At 39.6% G+C, this 23,315-nt stretch overlaps 3 protein-coding genes across 4 annotated transcripts; 2 read left to right on the forward strand and 1 right to left on the reverse strand.

Moving 5' to 3' along the window:
* Positions 1 to 10,682: 10,682 nt before the first annotated feature.
* Positions 10,683 to 12,512, forward strand: LOC124789947 (putative nuclease HARBI1). The gene has a single exon (XM_047257477.1). The coding sequence runs from the start codon at positions 11,086 to 11,088 to the stop codon at positions 12,076 to 12,078; it is 993 nt and encodes a 330-aa protein (XP_047113433.1). The 5' UTR covers positions 10,683 to 11,085; the 3' UTR covers positions 12,079 to 12,512.
* Positions 12,513 to 14,387: 1,875 nt separating this feature from the next.
* On the reverse strand, positions 14,388 to 15,342 carry LOC124789938. 2 transcript variants are annotated; one of them, XM_047257467.1, is made up of 2 exons: positions 15,280 to 15,342; positions 14,388 to 15,126 (listed from the first exon to the last, which is right to left on the reverse strand). In XM_047257467.1, exon 2 carries the CDS (start codon positions 15,038 to 15,040, stop codon positions 14,459 to 14,461), a length of 582 nt encoding a protein of 193 aa, XP_047113423.1. In that variant the 5' UTR covers positions 15,041 to 15,126; positions 15,280 to 15,342; the 3' UTR covers positions 14,388 to 14,458. The 2 variants fall into 2 exon arrangements, with proteins under 2 accessions (XP_047113423.1, XP_047113422.1); XM_047257466.1 differs by having other exon boundaries at positions 14,388 to 15,056; positions 15,112 to 15,326.
* A 600-nt stretch (positions 15,343 to 15,942) lies between these two features.
* On the forward strand, positions 15,943 to 17,369 carry LOC124790078 (putative nuclease HARBI1). Its single transcript, XM_047257645.1, has 3 exons — positions 15,943 to 16,262; positions 16,355 to 16,427; positions 16,594 to 17,369. The coding sequence occupies exons 1-3, from the start codon at positions 16,041 to 16,043 to the stop codon at positions 17,331 to 17,333; spliced, it is 1,035 nt and encodes a 344-aa protein (XP_047113601.1). The 5' UTR covers positions 15,943 to 16,040; the 3' UTR covers positions 17,334 to 17,369.
* The last annotated feature ends 5,946 nt before the right edge of the window (positions 17,370 to 23,315 follow it).

Genomic DNA, 23,315 nt, shown 5'->3' on the forward strand with positions numbered 1-23,315 from the left:
GGGACCAAGAGCTGGTTGGAACCTTAAGTGGAAAGTTCTGAGATATTTAGCAAGTCATGGAATGTATATCAGAAAGACAGATTAGAGGCTGTAGCAGCAGGACTGTTCATTGCAGTTCATAAAAATATTGCCTCTACTGAGGTCGAAGTTGAGTGACAGTGAAGTACTCTGGTCGCGATAACAAGTGTAGGTGAAACTAAGTTAATTGTTGGATGTTTTTACCAACCACCTAATTCTGCTGTGACAGTTCTAGAGTCATTCAGAAAGAGTATATGGTCAATAGTGCGCAAATACCCAGATGATGCTATACTAGTTGGAGGCAACTTTAACCTGCCAAGTATAAACTGGGATGTCTGTGGATACATTGCAGGGGGGGGGGGGGGGGGGGAGGGTACAGATGGGCAGTCATGTGAAATACTTTTGAACACATTTTCTGAACATTGTATTGAGCAGCTAGCTCAGAAAAAGGCTGAACCTTATTGACAATGTCAGTATAGAAACGGGGATTAGTGATAATGATGTCATTATAGCAACTATGATTACGAAAGTTAAGAAATCAGAGTGTTTCTGCTAGACAGAGCAGGTAATCAGTTGTTAGCATCTCACTTAGACAGTGAACTGACTTTCTCTAGTTCCAGTAAGATGGATGTATAGAAATTATGGGCAGAGTTTAAGCATGTTGTAAATTGTGGTCTGGAGAGTTATGTGCCTAGGAAATGGGTAAAAGATGAAAAAGAAGCACCGTGGTTTAATAGCAAAATTCAGCAGATGCTGAGGAAGCAGAGCCTGTTGCGCTCTTGGTACAAAAGGGAATGCATAAATGATGACAAGCAAAGGTTATTAGAGATATGTGCATCTGTAAAAAGATCTATGTGTGAAGCATACAACTACCACCACCACACCTTAGCAAAAGATCTGGCAGAGAACTCAAGAAAATTCTGGTCACATGTAACATTGCAAAGCAGGCCTGAGAATTCCATTCAGTCCCTTGTTGGCCAGTCTGATGTAGCAGTTGAAGATAACAAAACAAAAGCCGAAGTTTGAAATTTCACGTTCAAGAAATCGTTCACACAAGGGAATCATACATTTGACCATCAGATAGACTGCTGTATGGTCAACATAGTAATAAGCACACATGGTGTAGAGAAGCAACTGAAAGATCTGAACACAAATAAATCACCATGTCCAGATGGAATCGCAGTTCCATTTTACAAAGAGTACTCTGCAGTATTGGCCCCTTACCTAGCCTGCATTTATCATGAATCTCTCACCCAGCACAAAGTCCAAGTGACTGGAGGAAAGTGCAGGTGACTCCAGTATATAAGAAGGGTAAAAGAACAGACCCACAAAATTACAGACCAATATCCCTAACTTTGGTTTGATACAGGACCCTTGAACATATTCTCAGTTCGAATATAATAAATTCTCTTGAGACTAAAAAGCTTATGTCCACTAATCAGCATGGTTTTAGAAAGCATTGCTGATGTGAAACTCAGCTTGCCCTTTTCTTACATGATATCCTGAAAACTATGGATGAAGGGCAACAGGCAGATTCCATATTTCTAGATTTCCGGGAAGCATTTGACACAGTGTCCCACTGCAGGCCATTAACGAAGGTACAAGCATATGGAATACGTTCACAGATATGTGAATGGCTCAAAGACTTCTTCAATAATAGAGCCAAGTATGTTGTCTTGGACGGTGAGTGTTCATCAGAAATGAGGGTATCATCAGGAGAGCCCCAGGGAAGTGTTATAGGGCCGCTGTTGTTCTCTATATACCCTAAATGGTTTGGTGAATAGTGTGGGCAGCAATTTGTGGTTGTTTGCTGATGATGCCATGGTGTATGGTAAGGTGTTTAAGTTGTATGACTGTAGGAAAATACGCCGACTTAGAGAAAATTTCCAGTTGGTGTGATGAAAGGCAGCTAGCCCTAAATGTGGAAAAATGTAAGTTAATGTGGGTGAGTAGGAAGATCAAACTTGTAATGTTCAGATACAGCATTACTAGTGTCCTGCTTGACACAGTCGAGTCGTTTAAACATCTGGGCAGGGCTGTATGAGATGGAACGAGCATGTGAGAAATGTGGTAGGGAAGGCAAGTGGTCGACTTCTGTTTATTGGGAGAACTTTAGGAAACAGTGGTTCTTCTGTAAAGGAGACTGTATGTAGGACATTAGTGCAAGTTACTCTTTAGTACTGCTTGAGTGTTTGGGATCCATACCACGTTGGATTGAAGGAAGATATTGAAGCAATTCAGAGGCGGACTGCTAGATTTGTTAACGGTAGGTTCGAACAACACGTAAGTGTTACAGAGATGCTTTGTGAACTCAAATTAGAATCTGGAGGGAAGGTGATGTTCTTTTCAAGAAACACTATTGAGAAAATTTAGAGAACCGCCATTTGAAGCTGACTGCTGAACATTTCTACTACTGCCAACATATGTTGTTGTAAGGACCACAAAGATAAAATATGAGAAATTAGGGCTCATATGGAGGCATACAGAAAGTTGTTTTTCACTCAATCTATTTGTGAGTGGAACAGAAGGGGAAATGACAAGTAGTGGCACAGAGTACCCTCCACCACACACTGTATGGTGGCTTGCAGAGTATTGACATAGATGTAGATGTGGATATAAAGCTGCTGTCAAATAGCTAGTGTTTACTAAAGGTCAAAGAGAGAATGTTGGATCTGCTGGATAGCATCAAACTGTATAAATGTAGGCTTCCAACATGCAAAGTACAGAAATGGTGGTGTTAATAGTAAGGATCCAGATGGCACAGGCTGTGAAGTGGTCATTGAACTGAAACACACTGTGTTGGATAATATGGCATGTCATTTTAGAGGGCAAGAATAAAATTTTGTGATTTTTGTGAATGAAGGGGTCCAAAGATGTGCCTTTCAATGTTAACTTCCTAATCTGAAAGGTTTTTTATTGATAAACATTTGGCTTGGTAAATTTATGCTTGATTATTATTTGTATTGAAATTTTCAACAAAAGGGCATAAATTAATATAAACTCCAACAAAATTTGGTCAAAAAGTGGTTTAATGAACTCATACAATTTTCTTTACATTCTGTCTCTATTATTAAACACTGAAAACACATTGTAAAAAATGTAAAGAGCTTCAACCAACAACATTCATCAAATATTGCTTTGATTCATTCCAAGACATCATTCATCTGTCTGCTTCCTGGCATCTAATGTATCCTCATTTCACGTGAGTACGCAGTTTGCCAGAAGCTTCTGCTACTTGTTTCACACACCTCTCTATAGATTGTCCACGAAATGACAACTGTGAAATTTGCATTGGCTCCTGAACAAACTTTGTTATTTCTGATATTTTGAGTTTAAAAGTAAGTGGAAGTTCATATACTATTCCTGACCAGCTTATTATTTCCAAAAGTGAAGATGCATTTGGATTTACTGCGGGTGTCTTCCTAGGCTGAAAATATAGTTCTCTTTGTGTATCATCATTTTCATTTCCTCAGTTCAGTTATCTTCAGGACTCCTAAACTCCTTTATTCTCAGTCTACTGAACATAATATTGTCTGAAGCACCATTTCACTAAATGTGTAAACTGTGCTGAATGTTGCAGTGCTGGGAAAACAATATCTGCTACTGCCTTCTTTTGGGATTTGAGGAGCTTCAGTTGATAAAGAATATGGTGGGTTCCTTTCACCCAAAAGAATTTCAATTTGATTGTAAACCAGCAGGAATCATAAACACCAACAATACATTCCACAAGGAATTGTAACATCTTCATGCCAATGCCTTTAAGGTCATGTTTTGAAACACATGTGCAACAAATCCTATCTGCAGTTGCTAACCACTGAGAGTGGCTTACAGGACCAATTTCTAACTATCCCAGATCAGTCATAACCATGAGCCTGATCTGTAGAGAAATCTTTGACTATAGTCTCATTCAACAGAACCAAATGTTCTGGAATGGACATCCTGACAAATCAAAGATTGGTTTCAAGTTCTATTGCACTATCAAGCACGTTGCCAATCTTATCACTACACTTGTTGTTAGACAAAATTTTCCCCTCCAACTGTTTGATCAAGCTGTGTGAAGTTAGCTCATTAATATGACAAGCACAAATGAACCTCCTTCCTTGCTAGTCTTAAAATTAATTGAGTCATTACCAGTAGCCTGCAAACTTTTATCAATGCTGTTTTTCTTTAAAAAATTCACAAGATGGTTAACAATAATTTCAACTGATTTCCTTTTCATTAAGATTTTCTATGGAATAGAATGGAAAATATACCTTCCACCTGATTTTTTGCAAACACAATATTTGGAAATTGATGATTTATATTTTTGTTACAGAACTTTAGTGGAATTTTGGCATCCAGCAAAGAAGATACATTCAATCTTGCCCGTGTTGCATTGAGCATGAAATTCTTCATCAACCAATTTCATGACTTTTTCTTAGGCCCTTTTTACTTTATTGTCTCCTTCAGTCATTAATCCAGCATGAAAATACACAGCTGTACACCGACATCTTACTCAGTACCCAATACCCAATATTTTGTAGTGCAACATTTCAATATTGCACTTTATTATACTGCCTCATACTACAAGTAGAAGGTACACCAGAATCATCACATAGTATCTGCAAAGGATCTTCAGAACTTTCATCTTCAACATTTGTTGTCTCTTCATCCTCTTTGGAAAAAATAATTTCATTTGACTGTAATGTTAACTCTTCTTTCCTTTTCTTCTTCTTGTCAGAAGTTCTTCTTAATTCATCTTCTTGCCTCTTCTGCTTTTTGTCTTTTGTGCTCAGGAAGATCTGATAACCCAGTTTGATGCTTTCAATAATTTTTTTTCTGGATTTGTGACCGGATTGTCAATAACCCAGAAAAATTAATAAAATTTTTGCTGCAATACATCTTACATTCCCATAATCCCTCTGGCCTTATCCTTCATAATCCCTGTCCTCCACTTACCTAACCCCTTCCCTGCTCCCAGTCCAGCACAACACAGCTTTCCATCCCTGCCAACACACACACTAGCCCTTTTGCCTTCTCTACTTTCCACATTTTCCACTTCCCTCCACCCTCCCATTTTCCCAAACCTTCTGACTGCACCTAGCAGCCCCATGCTGTCTCCACCATGATGATGCATGCTCTCATTTAGAGAACGTCATTTTGATTTTTCTGTTTGTGTAAGTGCAGTTTTTGGAGGTAGTATTTGGATGACAGTAATAACAGTAGCAGGAAGTCATGCAGATTTTGGTGGCCTTGAAGTATTTGCAGACAAAGGTAATGCATGGAAGATGTTTAGGATATCAGAAAAAACAGGGTTATTTCAGAAGAATCCATGTGGGACAATAGTTATAGTCAAAACACTAACTAATCATACAAGGAAGAAGAGGGGGATAAATTGTGATACCTTTTTATTCTCTATACATACAAATGATCTGATGCACAGGCTGATCAGCAATATGTGACTGTGTGCTGATGGTACTGTGGTGTACAGAAAGTGTCATCATTGAGTGACTATAGTAGTGTACAAGATGACTTTGCCAAAGTTCTAGTTGGTATGATGAATGGCAGCTTGCTCTAAATTTAGAAAAAATGTAAATTAACGCACATGAGTATGAAAAAAAATCCCATAATGTTCAAATACAGCAATGGTAGTGTGCCACTTGACAGTCATGTCAATGAAAGAAATATCTAGGCATAGCAATGCAAAGCAGTATGAAATGAAATGAATACATAAGGGTGGTAGTAGGGGAGGCGTGTGGTCGACTTCAGTTTACTGGGAGAATTTTTGGAAAGTGTAGTTCACCTATAAAGGAGACAGGGTACAGAGCACTAGTATGACCCATTCTTGAGTATTGCTCAAGTGATTGGAATCCACATCAGGTTGGATTAGAAGAAGACAATGAAGATACTCAGAGGTGAGTCACTAGATTGGTTACTGATAGGTTTGATCAACATGTGATAGTATTATGGAGAAGCTTTGTGAACTCAAATGGGAGACCCTGGAGAGAAGATGGCTTTCTTTTCATGAAACACTGTTGAGAAAATTTAGAAAACTGGCATTTGAAGCTGTGTTCTGAATGATTCCACTGCCACCAATGTACATTTCACATAAGAACCATGAATGTAAGGTAGAAATTAGTGCTCATATGAAGGCATATAGATAGTCACTTTTCCCTCACAGGAAAGGAAACTACTAGTAGTGGTACAAGTTACCTTCCATTATGCACTGTATGGTGGCTTGCAGAATATGTATGTATAAGTAAGGGGGGGGGGGGGGAGGTGTACCCAAATAAAACAAAATAAAATTGCCATGGGCAGAGCTTATATGGTATACATTTCTACTGCTAGGTGTGCATAGTGCAACCCATTGTCGGTTCAGTCCCACCTTTGTTGTTGACCTTGCTTGTTCTGTTCATCTGCAGTGATTGTTTTAGCTAGTGCTGTTTTGTTCTTGTTTTGTTTTTTGTAATGGCAAGTTCAAGTGAACAACTTGTAGCTGTGGTATTTTGTTTTATACTCGGTAAAAATGCTACTGAAACTGTTTGAATGATGAAAACAGGTTACCAAGATGATGTTATGAGGAAAACTCAAGTGTACCAATGGTTTGTTCAATTTAAAAATGGCAACATGTTGACTGATGACAAACATCATTCTGGATGTCCATCAACTGCCTGAATCAATGAAAATACTGAAGAAATTCAAGAGCTTGTGCTCACAGGCCACAGACAGACAATTGGTCAACTTCCAGAGATCAGTGGGTTATCTTGCAACTTGGCCCAGCCTGATTTGTGGCAGACAGGACACTGGTTCTTCCACCAAGACAACACAACTGTACACTCAGCCATCTCTGTTAGACAGTTTTGGCTAAAATGGCATAGTTATGCTGTCCCAAGCACTTTACTCTCTGACCTGGCCCTGAAAGGACACTGATTTGGCAACAGTGAAGTAGTCAAGAAAAAAACGAGGGTGGAGTTGTCAGCCATTTCTAAAGATGACTGCAAAAAATGTTTCGAACAGTGAAAGCACTGGTGGGACAAATGTATTAGTTGCAGTAGAGAGTATTTTGAAGGGTACAAGGTTGTTTTGTAAACAATTTTAAAATATATAGCTTTGAAAAAATAGCATCCCAGGTACAGATTAGGCAAATTTGGTGACCAAGACATAAGTGTGAGTTTATTAACATGCACTGTCAAACATCTGTAGCAAAACTCTGGGCATGTGGGAAAGATGTTAATGTTCATATAAGTCATGATGCTTCAATTACTACCATGTATCTCATGGAACCTCTGGGAAAATGCCCCCACAACATAATACTTCTTCCACCAGCCTGCATCTGCAGCACAATGCCTGTTTCGAATAGCCATTTGCCTGGATGAAGGCATATGCAGACAGGACCGTCAAGTTACTGTAACAAGAAACTGAAGTTACACTTGACATTGTTGCTGGGTCAACATGGGAACACACAGATGTTGTCTGCTCCAGAACTGAGTATTCAAAAATGTGTGGTTCACAGTGGGTTCCTAAACACTTGGACCTGCATGAACATTGCACCCTGTCATCAGAACTACCACATATCGCCGAGTCTGCTTAGTGTATTCATCTCTTGGTCTCCCTCTGTGATTTTTACCATCCACGCTTCCCTCCAGTACTAAATTGGTGATATCTTGATGTCTCAGAACTTGGCCTAACAACCGATCCCTTCTTCTAGTCAAGCTCTGCCACAAATTTCTCTTCTTTCGAATTCTGTTCAATACCTCCTCATTAGCTATGTGATCTACCCATCTAATCTTCAGCATTCTTCTGTAGCACCACATTTCGAAAGCTTTTATTCTCTTCTTGTGTAAACTATTTATCGTCCACGTTTCACTTCAATACATGGCTACACTCCATGCAAATACTTTCAGAAACAACTTCCTGACACTTAAATCTATACTCGATATTAACAAATTTCTCTTCTTCGGAAATGCTTTCCTTGCCATCGCCAGTCTACATTTTACATCCTCTATACTTTGACCATCATCAGTTTTTTGCTCCCCAAGTAGCAATAAATATGAAGTGCTCCACAAGCAGGCGAGGGGGATTATTTACCGCATTTATAACTCGAGAGAACGCTGACCCATAAATCATCGAAGACCATCAGTATCCCTGTAAGTAACCCTTGCTATCATTTTAAGAAATGACAGGGGGATATATATATAGGGGATGGATATGTGTGTGTTTGCGCGAGTGTATACCCGTCCTTTTTTCCCCCTAAGGTAAGTCTTTCCGCTCCCAGGATTGGAATGACTCCTTACCCTCTCCCTTAAAACCCACATCCTTTCGTCTTTCCCTCTCCTTCCCTCTTTCCTGATGAGGCAACAGTTTGTTGCGAAAGCTTGAATTTTGTGTGTATGTTTGTGTTTGTTTGTGTGTCTGTTGACCTGCCAGCACTTTCATTTGGTAAGTCACATCATCTTTGTTTTTAGATATATTTTTCCTACGTGGAATGTTTCATATATATTGACGAATGATGCTTTTGATGAATTTATCCAGTTGCAGTCTTGAGAGTGAAGAGTGATTAGAGCACCAGAAAACCTCAGATTCTTTAAAGAATCGAACTTCCGTGTATAAAACAGCGTCAAATGTCTGATTAGTTTAAAAATGAGTTCATGTGTTAAACATTTAACACTAAGCAAGTAAATGACAAAAAATTTAGAAAATGATTGAAATTATGCTTATACATCCACATCTTCACCTACGTAGATTCGTACGGTTCATGGCAGAGGGTACCCTTTAGCATTCTAGTCACTTCCTTTCCTGTTCCACTCGCAAACGGAGTGAGGGAAAAACGACTGTCTATATGCCTCTGTGTGAGCACTGATTTCTCATATCTTATCTTTATGGTCCTTGTGCACAGTGCATGTTGGCAGCAGTAGACTTGTTTGGCAGTCAGCTCCAAACACCAGTTCTCTAAATTTTCTCAATAGTGTTTCTCAAAATGAATGTCACCTTCCCTCCAGGGATTCCCATTTGAATTCCTGATGCACCTCTGTAACACTTACATATAGTTTGAACCTACCGGTAATAAATCTAACAGCCCATCTCTAAGTTGCTTCAATGTCTTCCTTCAGTCCAAGCCAGTACAGATCTCAAACACTTGAGCAGTTCTCAAGAATAGGTCGCACTAGCGTTCTACATGTGGTCTCCTTTACAGGTGACCCACACTTTCCCAAAATCCTCCCAATAAACCGAAGTCGTTATTCCCAGATATTCAAATGACTTGATTGTGTCAAGCAGGACACTAGTAATACTGTACCCAAACATTACAAGTTTGTTCTTCCTAATAATACGAATTAACTTACATTTTTTTCTACATTTATAGAGCTAGCACCATTCATCGCGCCAACTAGAAATTTTGTCTAAGTAGTTTTGTATCTTCCTACAGTCACTCATGTTCGATACCATACTGTACACCACAGCATCATCAGCAAACAACCACAGATTGCTGCCCAACCTGCCAGCCAAATCATTTATGCATATAGAGAACAAAAGCAGTCCTATCGCTCTTCCCTGGAGCACCACTCCTGACAATACCCTCGTCTCTGATGAACACTTGCTCTTGATGACAACATGCTGGGTTCTATTCCTAAAGAAGTTTTCGAGCCACTCACATAACTGTGAACTTACGCCATACGCATGTTGCTTCGTGAACAGCCCGTAATGGGGCAGTGTGTCAAATGCTTTCCAGAAATCCAAAAATATGATAGCTGCCAGTTGCCCTTCATCAATATTTAACAGTATACTAGTGAGAAAAGGGCAGGCTGAGTTTCGCACAAACGATGTTTTCTTAAATCTTCCTAATTCATGGACAGAAACTTCTCAGTCTCAGGAAAGTTTATTATATTTGTACTGAGAATATGTTCAAGTGTTCTGTAACAAACCAAAGCTAGGGACATTGGTCTGTAATTTTGCGGGTCCGTTCTTTTACCCTTCTTATACACTGGTGTCACCTGGGCTTTTTTCCAGTCGCTTGGGACATTGTGTTGAGCGAGAGATTCGCATAAATTCAGGCTAGGTAAGGGGCCAATGCCCTAGAGTACTCTTCGTAAAATCGAATTGGGATTGCATCCGGACATGGCGATTTATTTGCTTTCAAACCTTTCAGTTGTTTCTCTACGCCAGGGATGCTTGTTGCCATGTCGTCCATACGGGAGTCTGTCTGATGGTCAAATGACGGTATGTTTATAAGATTCTCGTGTGTATACGATCTCTTGAACGTGAAATTTGAAACTTCGGCTTCCGTTTTGCTATCTTCGACAGCCACGACATACTGGTAAATAGGACTGAATGGAAGCCTTAGGCCCGCTTTGCGATTTTACTTAAGACCACAATTTCCTCGGGATCTCTGCCAGATATTTTGCTAAGGTATGACAGTGCTAGTTGTTGTATGCTTCGTGCATAAATCTTTTCACAGAAGCACGAATTTCAGCTAACCTTCGCCTAACGTCACTGTGCGTTCCCTATCGGAAAAAAAGGTTCAAATGGCTCTGAGCACTATGGGACTTAACTTCTTAGGTCATCAGCCCCCTAGAACTTAAAACTACTTCAACCTAACTAACCTAACGACATCACACACATCCATGCCCGAGGCATAAATAAATGAACTTGCGACCTTAGCGGTCGCGCGGTTCCAGACTGTAGCGCCTATTACCGCTCGGTGCCTCTTGAACTGAGAGTGCAATGGCCTCTGCCACTTCAGCATCCTCCGAATTTAAACCATCATGGATCTTTTCCATCCTTTATCCACTTACTAGACACACAATCCTCCACACAACGGTTTACAACCTGCTTAAACTTTTATCTATAATTTCTCTACATCCATCTTACTGGAACTAAGTGATGTCAGTTCACTGTCTAATGGCCGAGTGCACCAATCTCGATTAACAGTTAACTGCGGTTAAGTCGATATATAATCCTGTTCAGCGCAGTATTCTGGTGCACCAACATCGATCAAAGTTAAACACGGGAATCGACCGCGGTTATATTTAACCGGGGCTCTTTCCCGGTTTTCTCGACATAACCACGGTTTTGGAAGCATACGCTATTAAGATGGGGGCGCGTTTTGATGTTATGGATGGCATTGAGGAAGATTTGTTATACCTTGACCATTTAAATCGTGACCGAAATCGTGTTGGGGTGATTGTGGAAAGGGGAAACCCTTTTGAAGATTATGGTGACAGGAAGTTTGAAGAGAGATTTCGTCTGTCAAAAGAAACAGTGTGGTGGTTATTAAATCAAATGTTAGAATTTCCTACTGATCAGAATAACCCTGTTTCTCCGATAAACAGACTTTTGATTACTTTAAGGGCATATGCAACAGGTGCATTCAACATTCTTATTGGGGACAACAGTAATATACATCGTACAACAGCACAACGAATCATCAGTGATGTATCAGACATCATAGCATCACTGTCTCCTCGCTTTATAAAATTTCCAACAAGAGAAGAAGTGCGCTCTGTGATGTATGGTTTTAGTCAATTGGACCGATTTCCTGGCGTTCTTGGTACCTTGGATTGTACCCATATAAGAATTCAGTCTCCTGGAGGACATAATGCTGAACTTTTCCGCAATAGGAAATCATATTTTTCCTTTAACTGTCAAGCCATTAGTGATCACAATTTGTTAGTAAGGGATATTGTCGCTCGATGGCCGGGCTCTGTGCACGACAGTACCATATTTCTCAACTGCGCTCGCAGAGCTCAATTTGAAAACGGAGAAATACCACAAGGTCACTTATTGGGAGATAGTGGTTATGCGTGTAAATCCTACTTGTTAACTCCACTTCTAAATCCGCAAAATGAAGCAGAGCATCAGTATAACAGGTCTCATATTAAAACTAGAAACATTGTTGAGAGAAAATACGGCATGTGGAAGAGAAGATTTCCCATATTATCTGTAGGAATAAGATGTAATCCACAGGAAGCAATGTCAATCATTGTGGGTACAGCTGTCTTGCATAATATTGCGAGGAGTGCAAGCAGTGATGAACCACCAGAAGATCCTGAAATTTCTCGACTTTTAAATCAGTTAGGTACGTGATGAGAGAGGCCCCAACATTGAAGACAATGAAGAAGTGCTACCTGGACAGCAGATGTATCGTGATGATACATTACCTGGAAGAGCAGTTCGCCGTGCTATAATTAATGAACATTTCCGATAATCTAACATAAATCCAGACATTGTTCGTAATGAAAAATTATGATTATAGTTATGGGATTTTGCCGTATTTTCAATTTTTCAGATTATTTCAGTATGTAATCTATTTTGTTTCTGCTGTCTAGTGAACATAAAAGTACTCACTGAACTGGGTGTGTGATGCGAAATTTGAGGTTTTGTTATGCCAGGGACAGGATGTGCTGCCTACAGACAATTACCCAGCTGCTGCTTTTCTGAGATATTTTTTTAGTGTGGAACTGTTGCTAATTCATTATTAAAGATATATTTCTTGCATCACATTGGTTGTGAAAGCAATGCTGTACTCTGTTATTTATATACATGTTCAGTCTCTGGGTATGTACTTAAATTTGAGAACAAATGACTCCATTACATTTAGAGAGTGTGAGAGTAAAAGCGAGTGGAATAAAATATCCATTATATTTCTGTATTATGTTCACTATAGATCCTAAACATCTCTTAAATTTTCTACTGTAACAACAAATATGTGAATGTCCAACAGTTTTGCAATATTAAAAGAGCACATTCTTTATTATTAGAACCTTACAGTTTAGAGATTATTTTACTGCACTTCTCCTCATTAGTAATGCAGTCTTATCACCTAGATAAGCTTAAAATTGTGAATATGCAGTACACACATGGGCACAAAATAATCATTTGTGTAATAACATAAAGTGTCAGATTGGGATTGTTTATTTGTTAAATTGTTTCCATATTAATCACTACTCTTTATTTACAATATGATTTTCTTCAAACATAAGTGTGTGTGGCTATAAGGTTGTGCAAAGAATTGAATTACACTGTTAAATCTAGTCAGTCATGCGTGTAGCAGCACTTTACACAATATTATGCACAACTGTATGGCATTAAAAAAAAAAAAAAAAAAAAAAAAAAAAAAAAAAAAAAAAAAAAAAAAAAAAAACATGGAATTGTGTTTAGAAATTGCCACCAAAAACAAGTTCTCATTGCTACAAATGCAATGGAATGTTGTCAGCAATGTCTAATACTTTGGGGATCAGTGCAAGAGCAATAATTAGTTAAGGAGTGTGCTACTTCGGAAGATATGAAAGCAGAACTGTAATGCTGTGAGTTGACAGTACAAAGTGTCATACTTTAAGTTATTACTGAAAACTCCCTCCCTCACCCCGTCACTGATATTGATGCAGTTTTTTCACATATTTAATGCTCACCTGTAGAGAAAGGAATTCCTTGTCATTGCATAGTGCCACAGAAAAATGCCTCACTACAAATACAGTTGTGGCAGAAGTTATGGGTTGCCATTACAAACATTGGCAGGTGCAGAATATTGCTAAGAAAGCCACACATGCTATGACTACTATAGCAGAAACCAGTGACCCATCATTGGAATGCATTTCTGAAAATATCTTGCTACAAATTTTGCTGTGGTAAAAGTTATGGGCTGACATTGTGAACATTAACAGGTGTAGAGTATTGCTAGAGAAGCCACACAATGCTAATCTCACTACTGTCCATATTAGCAATGCATTATTCAATAATGCCTCTCTACAAATACTGTTATGATAAATGTTACAGGTTTCCACCACACACATTACCAACTGGTGTGGTTAGGAAAGCCACATATGCTATGCTTACTTTTGCAGAAAAGAGAACCCACCACAGCAATGTATTTCTCAACATGCCTCACTTCAAATTGTATTGTCATAAAAGATATAGGTTCCCATTATAAACATTACCTGGTGCAGAGTATTGCACGGAAAATGGCACACACAAAATTATGATTTGGAGCACTTTCCCTCATATTCTGGTACAAACAATGCAAAACATGATAACATTGGGCCTCATGTATATAACTGTTACAGCACGTATGTTCATTCCAAAGTTAGAGTAACAATGATGCTTTATTACTATTATTTTGTTTCATTAACAGTCTACCTCATTGTTAAGTCATTTAAGTAGAAATTGGCACCTGACGCTATGGCTGCAGGCCTGCAACTGACATGTATCTTACTTGTGTAAACTGCAGTGTTGCTAATCTGTTTTTATATATGAAGTAATTCTAATTTTAAGTGATTGGATGAAACTTAGTCCAGACCAAATAAGCTGTAAGCAGATATTAGACAGACAACAACTAGGATAGAAGCAGTATCACTAACAGGACAAACACAGAGAAACAATTCGAACTGAGAGACAACTTTAATAAATTAGACAAAATACAACATAGCACAAAAAATTAAAAAAAAATCACTGTCACAGGAAAAAAAAGTCACGTGTCACTGGCATTTTTCTTCTTCCAGTACTTCAGTTTTTCTTTCAGGGCCAGAATCTTTAAATTTTTTATCCTCAGCTCCCTTTGGTGCTCTGCCTTCATCATGAGTAATTGGGCCTCCAGTAGTTCCACTCTCTTCTTGCACACATTGTCAATCACTGTTCCCGAACCTGATGGCCTTGGTTTTGCAGGCATCCTGCGATGATTCCATGTATTTTTTGGCGTGCAAATGTTTTTATTCGGTCGATCAGGAGACTGTGAAACAGACTGCAACTGGGTGACATCCGCCAAAACATTATTTGGTGTCTCTTTACTTAATAATACGACAGGTGTGTGGGAAGTGCTAGGTTGTGTGCACTCTGCTAACTCGACAACTGAAGCAGGTGGCGTATTCTCACTGCACCGCACTTCACTGCTCTCCATGTTGACAACATCCACAATCATGCTGAACTGTGCATCGGAATCATATGCATTTGTTAACGGTTTCATTGAGGAACCAACAATTTCTAATAGTTTAGCCCGATCATGGATCGTGGTTTTTTGGGTAGGCTTCCCCCCACCTGTTTTATACAATTCCATCTTTTATTCTGCAAGGTCTTTTCGAAGTCTTCTTTTCATATTTTCATAACAGGTTTTCAGCCTGTCACAGGATCTTTTTGTCACACCTGAAATAAAATAAATGTAGTTTGTAGTACCATAAATTAATTCTTATATCATTTGCATTCATAAGTCCATTTTGCATTCTGAGGCTCTTAACTTATAACTGCAATAAACATCTAAGATCTGTATATGGATTTTGTGGAAATACAGAAGCGTACGGTGTAATAGGTCGGACGTGATCCAGTATGTGGTTACAGGTATGCACGCTAGGGGCGCTGGTGCATAGGCGTACGCTTTCGCGCATCGTGTAATACGGGCTTTACACCGTCCACGCGGGATATACCTAGTGCGCATGCGCAGCAGCAGACGATACGCGCGCGGAAAGAAAACATAAGTGTGTGCTGTCTTGTAAAGTCGTCCGATCTACCGCGAGCAACTCAGGAACGAGTGTATGATACACTGGATACTTTCAAATTATTTCTGTGAGCTCAAGGTTCGTATTTAATAAGAAATTGTTTTCTTTACCGTTATTTACTAAGTAATTGTTTTCTCTTATGTAGGTTACAACTGCTCTGAGTTACAGACTCACTATTTTTATGTTACGACACTTGATTACACTGGTATATGTATATCGAAATTTACATTTATACAGCATATTACACATGGAAGATCCACTTGTTTTTGAAGCTATTGCCCTGGCAGTGGCAGTAAATCTTCAGATTAGGGCAGAACGGCGACGAAAACGAAAAGCCAAGCCGTTGTTGGGTTCGACCCTGGCTGAAAAGAAGGGACGAAGGCAGGGGAATATATTCACTTTTAATGAAAGAACTGAGGCCCGAAGATCCGCAAGAATTTCGGAACTTCGTTAGGATGGACATGGTCTGTTTCGAGAAGCTGCTGTCTATAATAGAAGATAGAATCAAAAAGTGTGACACAGTCATGAGGGAGGCTATCTCACCTTCTCGAAGGTAAGAATTGTATGTTTATACGTTTTGTGATCATACCAACCAAGATGTCTCTTACAATTTCGTTACATGCCCTGTTACGTTGCAGGCTGGCTGTAACATTACGGTTCCTGGCGACTGGGGAATCTTTTAAGAGTCTGGCTTTCAGCCACAGAATTGCACAGCCTACCATTTCAAACGTTATTGTGGATGTATGCACTGCAAATTGCGAAACTTTAAAGGACCAATACCTAAAGGTACATTTGTGTTATTTTTTCGAATTTGGAAGATACATATGTGTGTATTTATATGTGCCATTCAGACAGTAATTAAGTATATAACATTACAGGCACCATCAACAGAAGAGTGGAATAAAATTGCCAAAGAATTTGATGAACTTTGGCAGTTCCCAAACTGCATTGGTAAGCCACAGAATTAAGTTACATAATATGGAGAAAATGTGACAATAATGAAATGTATTTAAAATGCTTTTAATGAAGTATATCAGACTCAGCTTTAGGCAGTTTTTTATCTCCCACACTGTAAGTCTATGTACTGCTATATAAAACTACTTACTTTTATTTTCAGGTGCAATGGATGGGAAACACACAGCATTTGCCCCACCACGAACTGCTGGCTCAACATACTTCAATTATAAAAAGTTCCACAGTGTTGTTTTACTAGCTATTGTGGACGCTAGGTATCGATTCTCTTTGATTGACATTGGGTGCAATGGAAGAGTGAGTGATGGTGGGGTGTATGCAAATAGCCTGATCAGCAGTGCACTTCGGGAAAACTGGTTGAAGGTACCACAGCAAAAATCACTTCCTGGCACAAACATTGAAGTGCCATATGTGATTCTTGCTGATGATGCCTTTCACCTGGAGCCATATATCATGAAACCTTATAGAGACTGCCAGAACCAGAACTCCAAACAGATTTTTAACTACAGATTGTCAAGAGGAAGGCGAGTAGTGGAAAACAGTTTCGGAATTCTGGCCAACCGCTTCAGAGTTCTTCTCAGTACAATGCGACTACCTGTTGAGAAAGTGGAATTAATTGTTCAGACTTTATGCATACTGCACAACTACTTGATTGAAGAGGCAGACACCACATATGTGACAGCTGCTGATACAGAAAACACAGACTTGTGCACCATAAACAATGGTTCCTGGCGAGGAGAGAAATCTCTCTCTAGCATACCCCAGCAGAGTGGAAATCGCACGTCACTGTGTGCCAGGGAAGTGCGCGAAAAATTTTGTGAATTCTTTAGTACAACAGGTTATGTTTCATGGCAGTGGGAAGCCGTTAAGAAGTACAACTTTTAGCAGTAATAATGTACAGAAGGCAATCTTTTATTTAAAAATGTCTCATCAATGTAATACAATGCCTTAACTTTAAAATCAATTACAGATTTCTTTATGTATGCCATCCATGATACATTTCATGACATTTAATTTCACGTCAGCCTTAATTGCTGGATTTTTTAATTTCTTCAATTAGCAGCAACATACTGACCAAACTTGTCATCTTCATTACTCCCACTAATTGAAACTCTAATGTCTCTTAAGACTGACAATGTTGAGGTGGCTAATTCATCCTCAGTGTCCTTCCTACGCCTCTTTCTGGCTGAAGCATAAGGCTGCTCACTTAGAGGTGATGGTGTTGACGCAGGTGTACTTCCCTCTGACAATTCCACAGTAAATATGTCTTGAGAGTACTGGAAATAGAAAACTGATACAGTATTGTGCTACATGCATATTACAATATCTAACATTAAAGTGGTTATGTAAACTACAGTGGTCTGTTTATAGTTCTCTGTGTAAAATATAAGTAATGTAAGTAACCTGTATGAAAGTGAAGTACTATTTTGTTGGAGCAAATATATACAATACAATCAAAGTGTTACATTCTTTTGGCCAAGAGAGCTTCATGGCTAATGAACTGTCATTGACATACATGAGAATACCGTTTATGCACTTACATTGCTGTTGTCATCTTCAATATATCCCTCATTTACTATGGTCTCTTCAGTAACTGTGGTCACCTCAGTATTCTGAAATAGTTGATGTGTTATTCACTTGTTGCAATTACTATTTACAACTTTTATTTAAATGTAGGTAAATACTTACACAAGGGTCATTGACAGTGGTCGTGCTACATGGATTTGATGAGAGTGACTGTGGTATCTGAAATATTAAAGGCCCATGTTAGTCTATAGCAGATTGTGAACCTCTCATAACACTGAAAAATACGAATACACATGGTAGTATTAAAGCTTGATTTGTTTTCCAAAATATCATTCACTAATATAAGCATATATACTACTTGAGCTGGAATATCCATCTACAACCTGAAATCAGAATAAGCTGTCTTACAGAAAGCAGAATTCCTACAAAGGAAGGCAACAAAATGTTTGTACTTACGATACGGCTTGGGATATTTGTCACTGTTTTCCTCGGTGTCACGTAGTCCTTCAAAAACTTCAAAGCATTGAACCACCACACAGCAGGCTCGTAAACTTCGCTTGCACCTGTACCACTATGCTCACTGGCTCTAATTTTTTTAAGCTCCCCACAAAAGTGCGACCGCAGAGACATGAATCGAGTTTTGCAGTCCTCATCTGTTGCGTTGGGCAAAAGTGCGCGAACTTTACTGCCTATCACTGCCAGTTTCTCTTTCCTGGCATTCTGAAATAAAGCAAGAGATGCAATGAAATCAAACATGAACTTTCGTAAGCTAAGGCATTGATATACGAATCGAAAATCATCGTGTAACATAATATGCATATTACTCAGAAATAAACGATGCCGACGTACCTTATTATGATATAGCGGGTCCTGCGGGTTGTACACTCTTTGACATAAAACTTGACCGGCGGCCGGCCGCTTCAGAGGCTAAGTCCGCGCCGATCGCGACATGGGACAAAAAAACTGGCCAACTCGCTAATTCTCTAAGTCCGGTTATCTGCACAATCTGGCAACACTGTAGACTGCGGCACTTCCTGGAGGAAAACTTGTCCCATGATAGAGAAACTCTAGGCTGATTACGCCTGTGGTCTAGCGGTAGCGTGCGTCGTTTCTATTCATAATGTCAGTGGATCGAGAGCAGCTGGCATAAAATATTTTTATAGCCTCTTCTGTCTGAATGCTGAAGACGTGAATGTAATGGTAGCGCAGATTCAATCTATTTTGCTTTGTGACACACCGATATCAAAATTTTATCCAGTAACGATTTTGCGGCAGATTTCCTGCAGACTGTCCTCCTCTGGACGCCGTATGCGGCAAAGCTCCGGGATCCATTTGCTGGCTACTGGCAGCGGCCGTGGCGACAGCAGCGGCGCTGCACTCCCCCGTTCTTTATCGAAAGCGCCTGCTACCGCTCATCGCTTTTGATGATTTAAAACGCTTTATTATTAAATGTTGCTCCACAGAAAATTTCTACAATTTCCATTCATGCTCAAAAGCAACGGAGACAGACGCCCTTATTAGTAGGCGGGTATTATATTACATTAATCGGCAAGAGCTGAGTATGGCCCGAAATTAATTTTATAGACTGGGACGAAATGAAACCACCTCACTACATTCGATAAATTTATAAATGCTTCATACCTCGTTTCTTTTCCTTTCAAACTCAATTATTTGTGCAACTTTTGGTCAATGTTTGGATGTTTTCGTCAAGCCAGAGTGAGCGTCTGTGGTGTAAAGTGTATTACAGTTCTTGTTTCATTCCTTATGGTAAGTCTATGCGATAAACTGTGTGAATACCTTGCAATGCATGCTCTGTAGCAGTGCAGGAACACTGCACATTTGGAGTTCATGAAGTATTTATTGTTGATCGGAAGTGATAGTTAAGGTCATCAGATTTAAACCAGAAAAATTTGTCGTTTTCAAGGTTTCAGAGAACGGAAAGGAATTGCTAACGCCGGTGTTAGAAAACGTCTACAGTTAAATGCTATTGCAAAAATTTAGAAGAAGGGAACTATATTAATGAACATGTGCACTTCATAAACAACCTTCTGACATGTTAGACCTATATGACGAACAAAGCTCAAATTTATATCGTTGACAGTCGGTTTGAATCTTTTCAGGGTCTATTTTACAGTGAAGCACCTTGGAATTTGCAAAGCAGAAATCCATGATATTAACTTAATTTACTAAGTCGAAACCGGACGAAGATTGATGTTTAAAGGCACTCTTCAGATTTCGCATAAGAAATTTTTACTAGCAGTTTGCAACTCCATTAATTAAAATGGAAAATAAAAGGTTGTAGTCAGCGGCTTCTACCGTGATTCGAACTGCTATGTCTTATAGTACAAGCACTGCAACGCACAAGGGAACCTCTGAGCTAACGACACACTGGCTGCCAGAGGCGGAATATAGTCACTGCGATGTTGCCTGAGCCTCAAAACGCAACCTTAAACACACGAACAGAGGAGGTGGAGATTACTGTTTTAACGTCCCGTCGACAACGATGTCATTAGAGACGGAGCACAAGCTCGGATTAGGGAAGGATGGGGAAGGAAATCGGCCGTGCCCTTCCTAAGGAACCATCCCGGCATTTGCCTGAAGCGATTTAGGGAAATCATTGAAAACCTAAATCAGGATGGCCGGGCGCGGGATTGCACCGTCGTCCTCCCGAATGCACACACAAACAGGTGTTACTTATGTAAAGAACGCCGTTCTTGGAGTCCAGAAATTAAATATACTTTCTAATTGTGTCATCTTGCAGTGGATTATATCGTACGAGTCTTCGATGTGGAAAACGAATGTCAAGTGAATTTAGCGAGGTAACGCCGACCTACACCCGGAAGTAAATGCACTATGAGAGTGTTGACAAATACTTGCTACGACGCTGCTATTTCTAGGTTCTCTGACGAGGCAGCTCTTCAGCGAAATGCTTGCCGTGATTCTCCGATACGGTTCTTCAGAGTGGAGACGCGCGCGCACGTTTGGTTTTTATGCGGCGTTCTCCCCTGATGGTTTCTGACGTCGCCTTGTGGGCTATTTATACATATGAGACATTCAATTATCATTAATCCAGAATCATACAAGTTTCAGCTTCCGGCGTGGAAGAAGGCTGTTGACGCCGACATTATATCATTTCAACGTAGGGAAAGCAAAACGGATCATTCAATGTTTCTCATTCAACATAAAGCATGTGAGATAATTTTCCGTAACGTTCATAATCATCTAAAAATACAAACGAAGTAAAAATACACCGGAAGCTTATTCGAATTGAATATAACGCTTTGCACCTCGATGTCGAATTTGTCCACTTGCAATCTTTTGCAGCATACACATAGAATGTCATGATTACCACGAGAATGAAGAAATATGTTGGTAAGGATGGAAGCAAGAAGAGACGCAGTCAACAAATATTCTATTCCTCATGGCATTCATTTCATTTGGCATGTAAGAAGAGGTAAAGCGGGAATTTACTTTCGTTAACACGAAAGATATGCCGCACATATTGATAACGAGGAAGTCTGCGTCTTCATACGTTTCCTCCTTGAAATGTGTATGCTCTATTATATACTAAGTAGCCCGATCATTGTTTCAGTAATGTTACCCTCTTGTTTGACCCCGTAACGATGAACAGATTCCAAATGCATGTCTCCCTTCCTGGGTTGTTTTTTGTGTTTTATTGCTTGGAATTCCTGAAGCAGACCACTGTGCCTTCCCCCCTCGTGGGTTAGGTCTCAAAACTAAACCGCTTTGTATCCAATGGCATAATTTATTCAGACAGCATCAGCATAAGACTATCAAACAAGGCCTTCCATTTACAGTTGCAGCACTCTAACCAGCACTGACCAAAGTGTAATCCACGGTCATGGTCCTAAATTATCAGCTGTCTGCTACTGTGGCAAAGTCCGTACTACACTTTCGATTCCGCAGCACCATTTTATCTGGTAACACTGTGTAGTTGCACAGTTGTGCTACCAGGTCTGTCCTCACACTGTCAACTTTATGTATGTCACTTCTCCTGCAGCGTAGATCACGAGGAGCCGAAGTAAATGAGTGTATTCTGCATGACGTAACATTCAGTATTCCCTTCTTTCATAGCCACTCTTCATGTGCATCGATACCAAATAGGAATGCGAAAATTCTTGCGCGTGAGAGAATGACAATAACAATCGTAACAAGAACAAGCAAATAATGAATGATGTTTATTCCAACGCAGAACGAGAATGGCTTTAAATATAAAAATCTGTATCTATATCTATATCCATATCTATTGATCTTTGAGTTGGCACAATGCAAATATATTCTTAGCATTTAGTTACTGAATTTAGTTCTGGATGTTTGCAGAGAAAAGGAAAAGTCGGTACTTCTCGCTAGTGTAATATAATGTGAACCAGCAACTACCCTTTCCTTAGAACACGACTCAAGCAGGTCCTCAAGTAGGTAGCAAGGCACTGCTGCATTCTGTTCCCTGACATTGCTCTGATGACGGTTAATGCAGATAGTTCCGATTATGAAATACAAAACGTATTGCAGGTTAGTTCCTAGGATAGTAACATTAAATTTGCGTTGTAGACGGCACATGAACGTGACGACTATCCATATTACTCATCAATATAAAAAGACAATATTTTGGGAATTTAGCAGGATTACTCAAAATGAATTCTGAAATTGGGTGACTGACTGCACAGGTGCTAAACGTCGTCAAGAGTATACGATGTCCTAATCGCATTAGGAATATGAAGATCGTCTTCGACAGCTCGCAACTTTCACATTGCTATCTCCACCCTACTCCAGACAGCCCTCGGTGGAGTTGCACTACGTTGCCGATGTTATGGAAGGCCTTCAAACCGACAACAGACCACATATTGAAAAATACAAGCGAATTGTCTTGCAGCGTAAGCTTATTGTAACTAATCTAAAAATTATTGGAGAGGAACATTGTCCTATTCAAAAAAAGTAAAATGTTACACACTGTTGACGTCAAACGGACATTATTTATGTCCTGTCTTGTGTCCTACTCATCTATAATATCAAGTGTACTATGAAAATGATTATATATAATGGATGATAGGGTAATGCATTGATACCAGATGGTGGGGGCCGGCCGGTGTGGCCGTGCGGTTCTAGGCGCTTCAGTCTGGAACCGCGTGACCGCTACGGTCGCAGGTTCGAATCCTGCCTCGGGCATGGATGTGAGTGATGTCCTTAGGTTAGTTAGGTTTAAGTAGTTCTAAGTTCTAGGGGACTGATGACCTTAGAAGTTAAGTCCCATAGTGCTCAGAGCCATTTGAACCATTTGAACTATTTAACACAAAATGACATTAAAAATTAAAGTCATTCACG

The sequence above is a fragment of the Schistocerca piceifrons genome, chromosome 3, assembly GCF_021461385.2.
Source record: "Schistocerca piceifrons isolate TAMUIC-IGC-003096 chromosome 3, iqSchPice1.1, whole genome shotgun sequence".
Taxonomy (NCBI): domain Eukaryota; kingdom Metazoa; phylum Arthropoda; class Insecta; order Orthoptera; family Acrididae; genus Schistocerca; species Schistocerca piceifrons.

Coding starts and splice junctions, on each gene's coding strand:
- LOC124789938 (XM_047257467.1), bottom strand. CDS start 15,040: ATGGAATTGTATAAAACAGGTGGGGGGAAGCCTACCCAAAAAACCACG.
- LOC124790078 (XM_047257645.1), top strand. CDS start 16,041: ATGTTTATACGTTTTGTGATCATACCAACCAAGATGTCTCTTACAATT. Junction 16,263..16,354: donor TAAAGGACCAATACCTAAAG/GTACATTTGTGT, acceptor ATAACATTACAG/GCACCATCAACAGAAGAGTG. Junction 16,428..16,593: donor GCAGTTCCCAAACTGCATTG/GTAAGCCACAGA, acceptor TTTTATTTTCAG/GTGCAATGGATGGGAAACAC.
- LOC124789947 (XM_047257477.1), top strand. CDS start 11,086: ATGGGGGCGCGTTTTGATGTTATGGATGGCATTGAGGAAGATTTGTTA.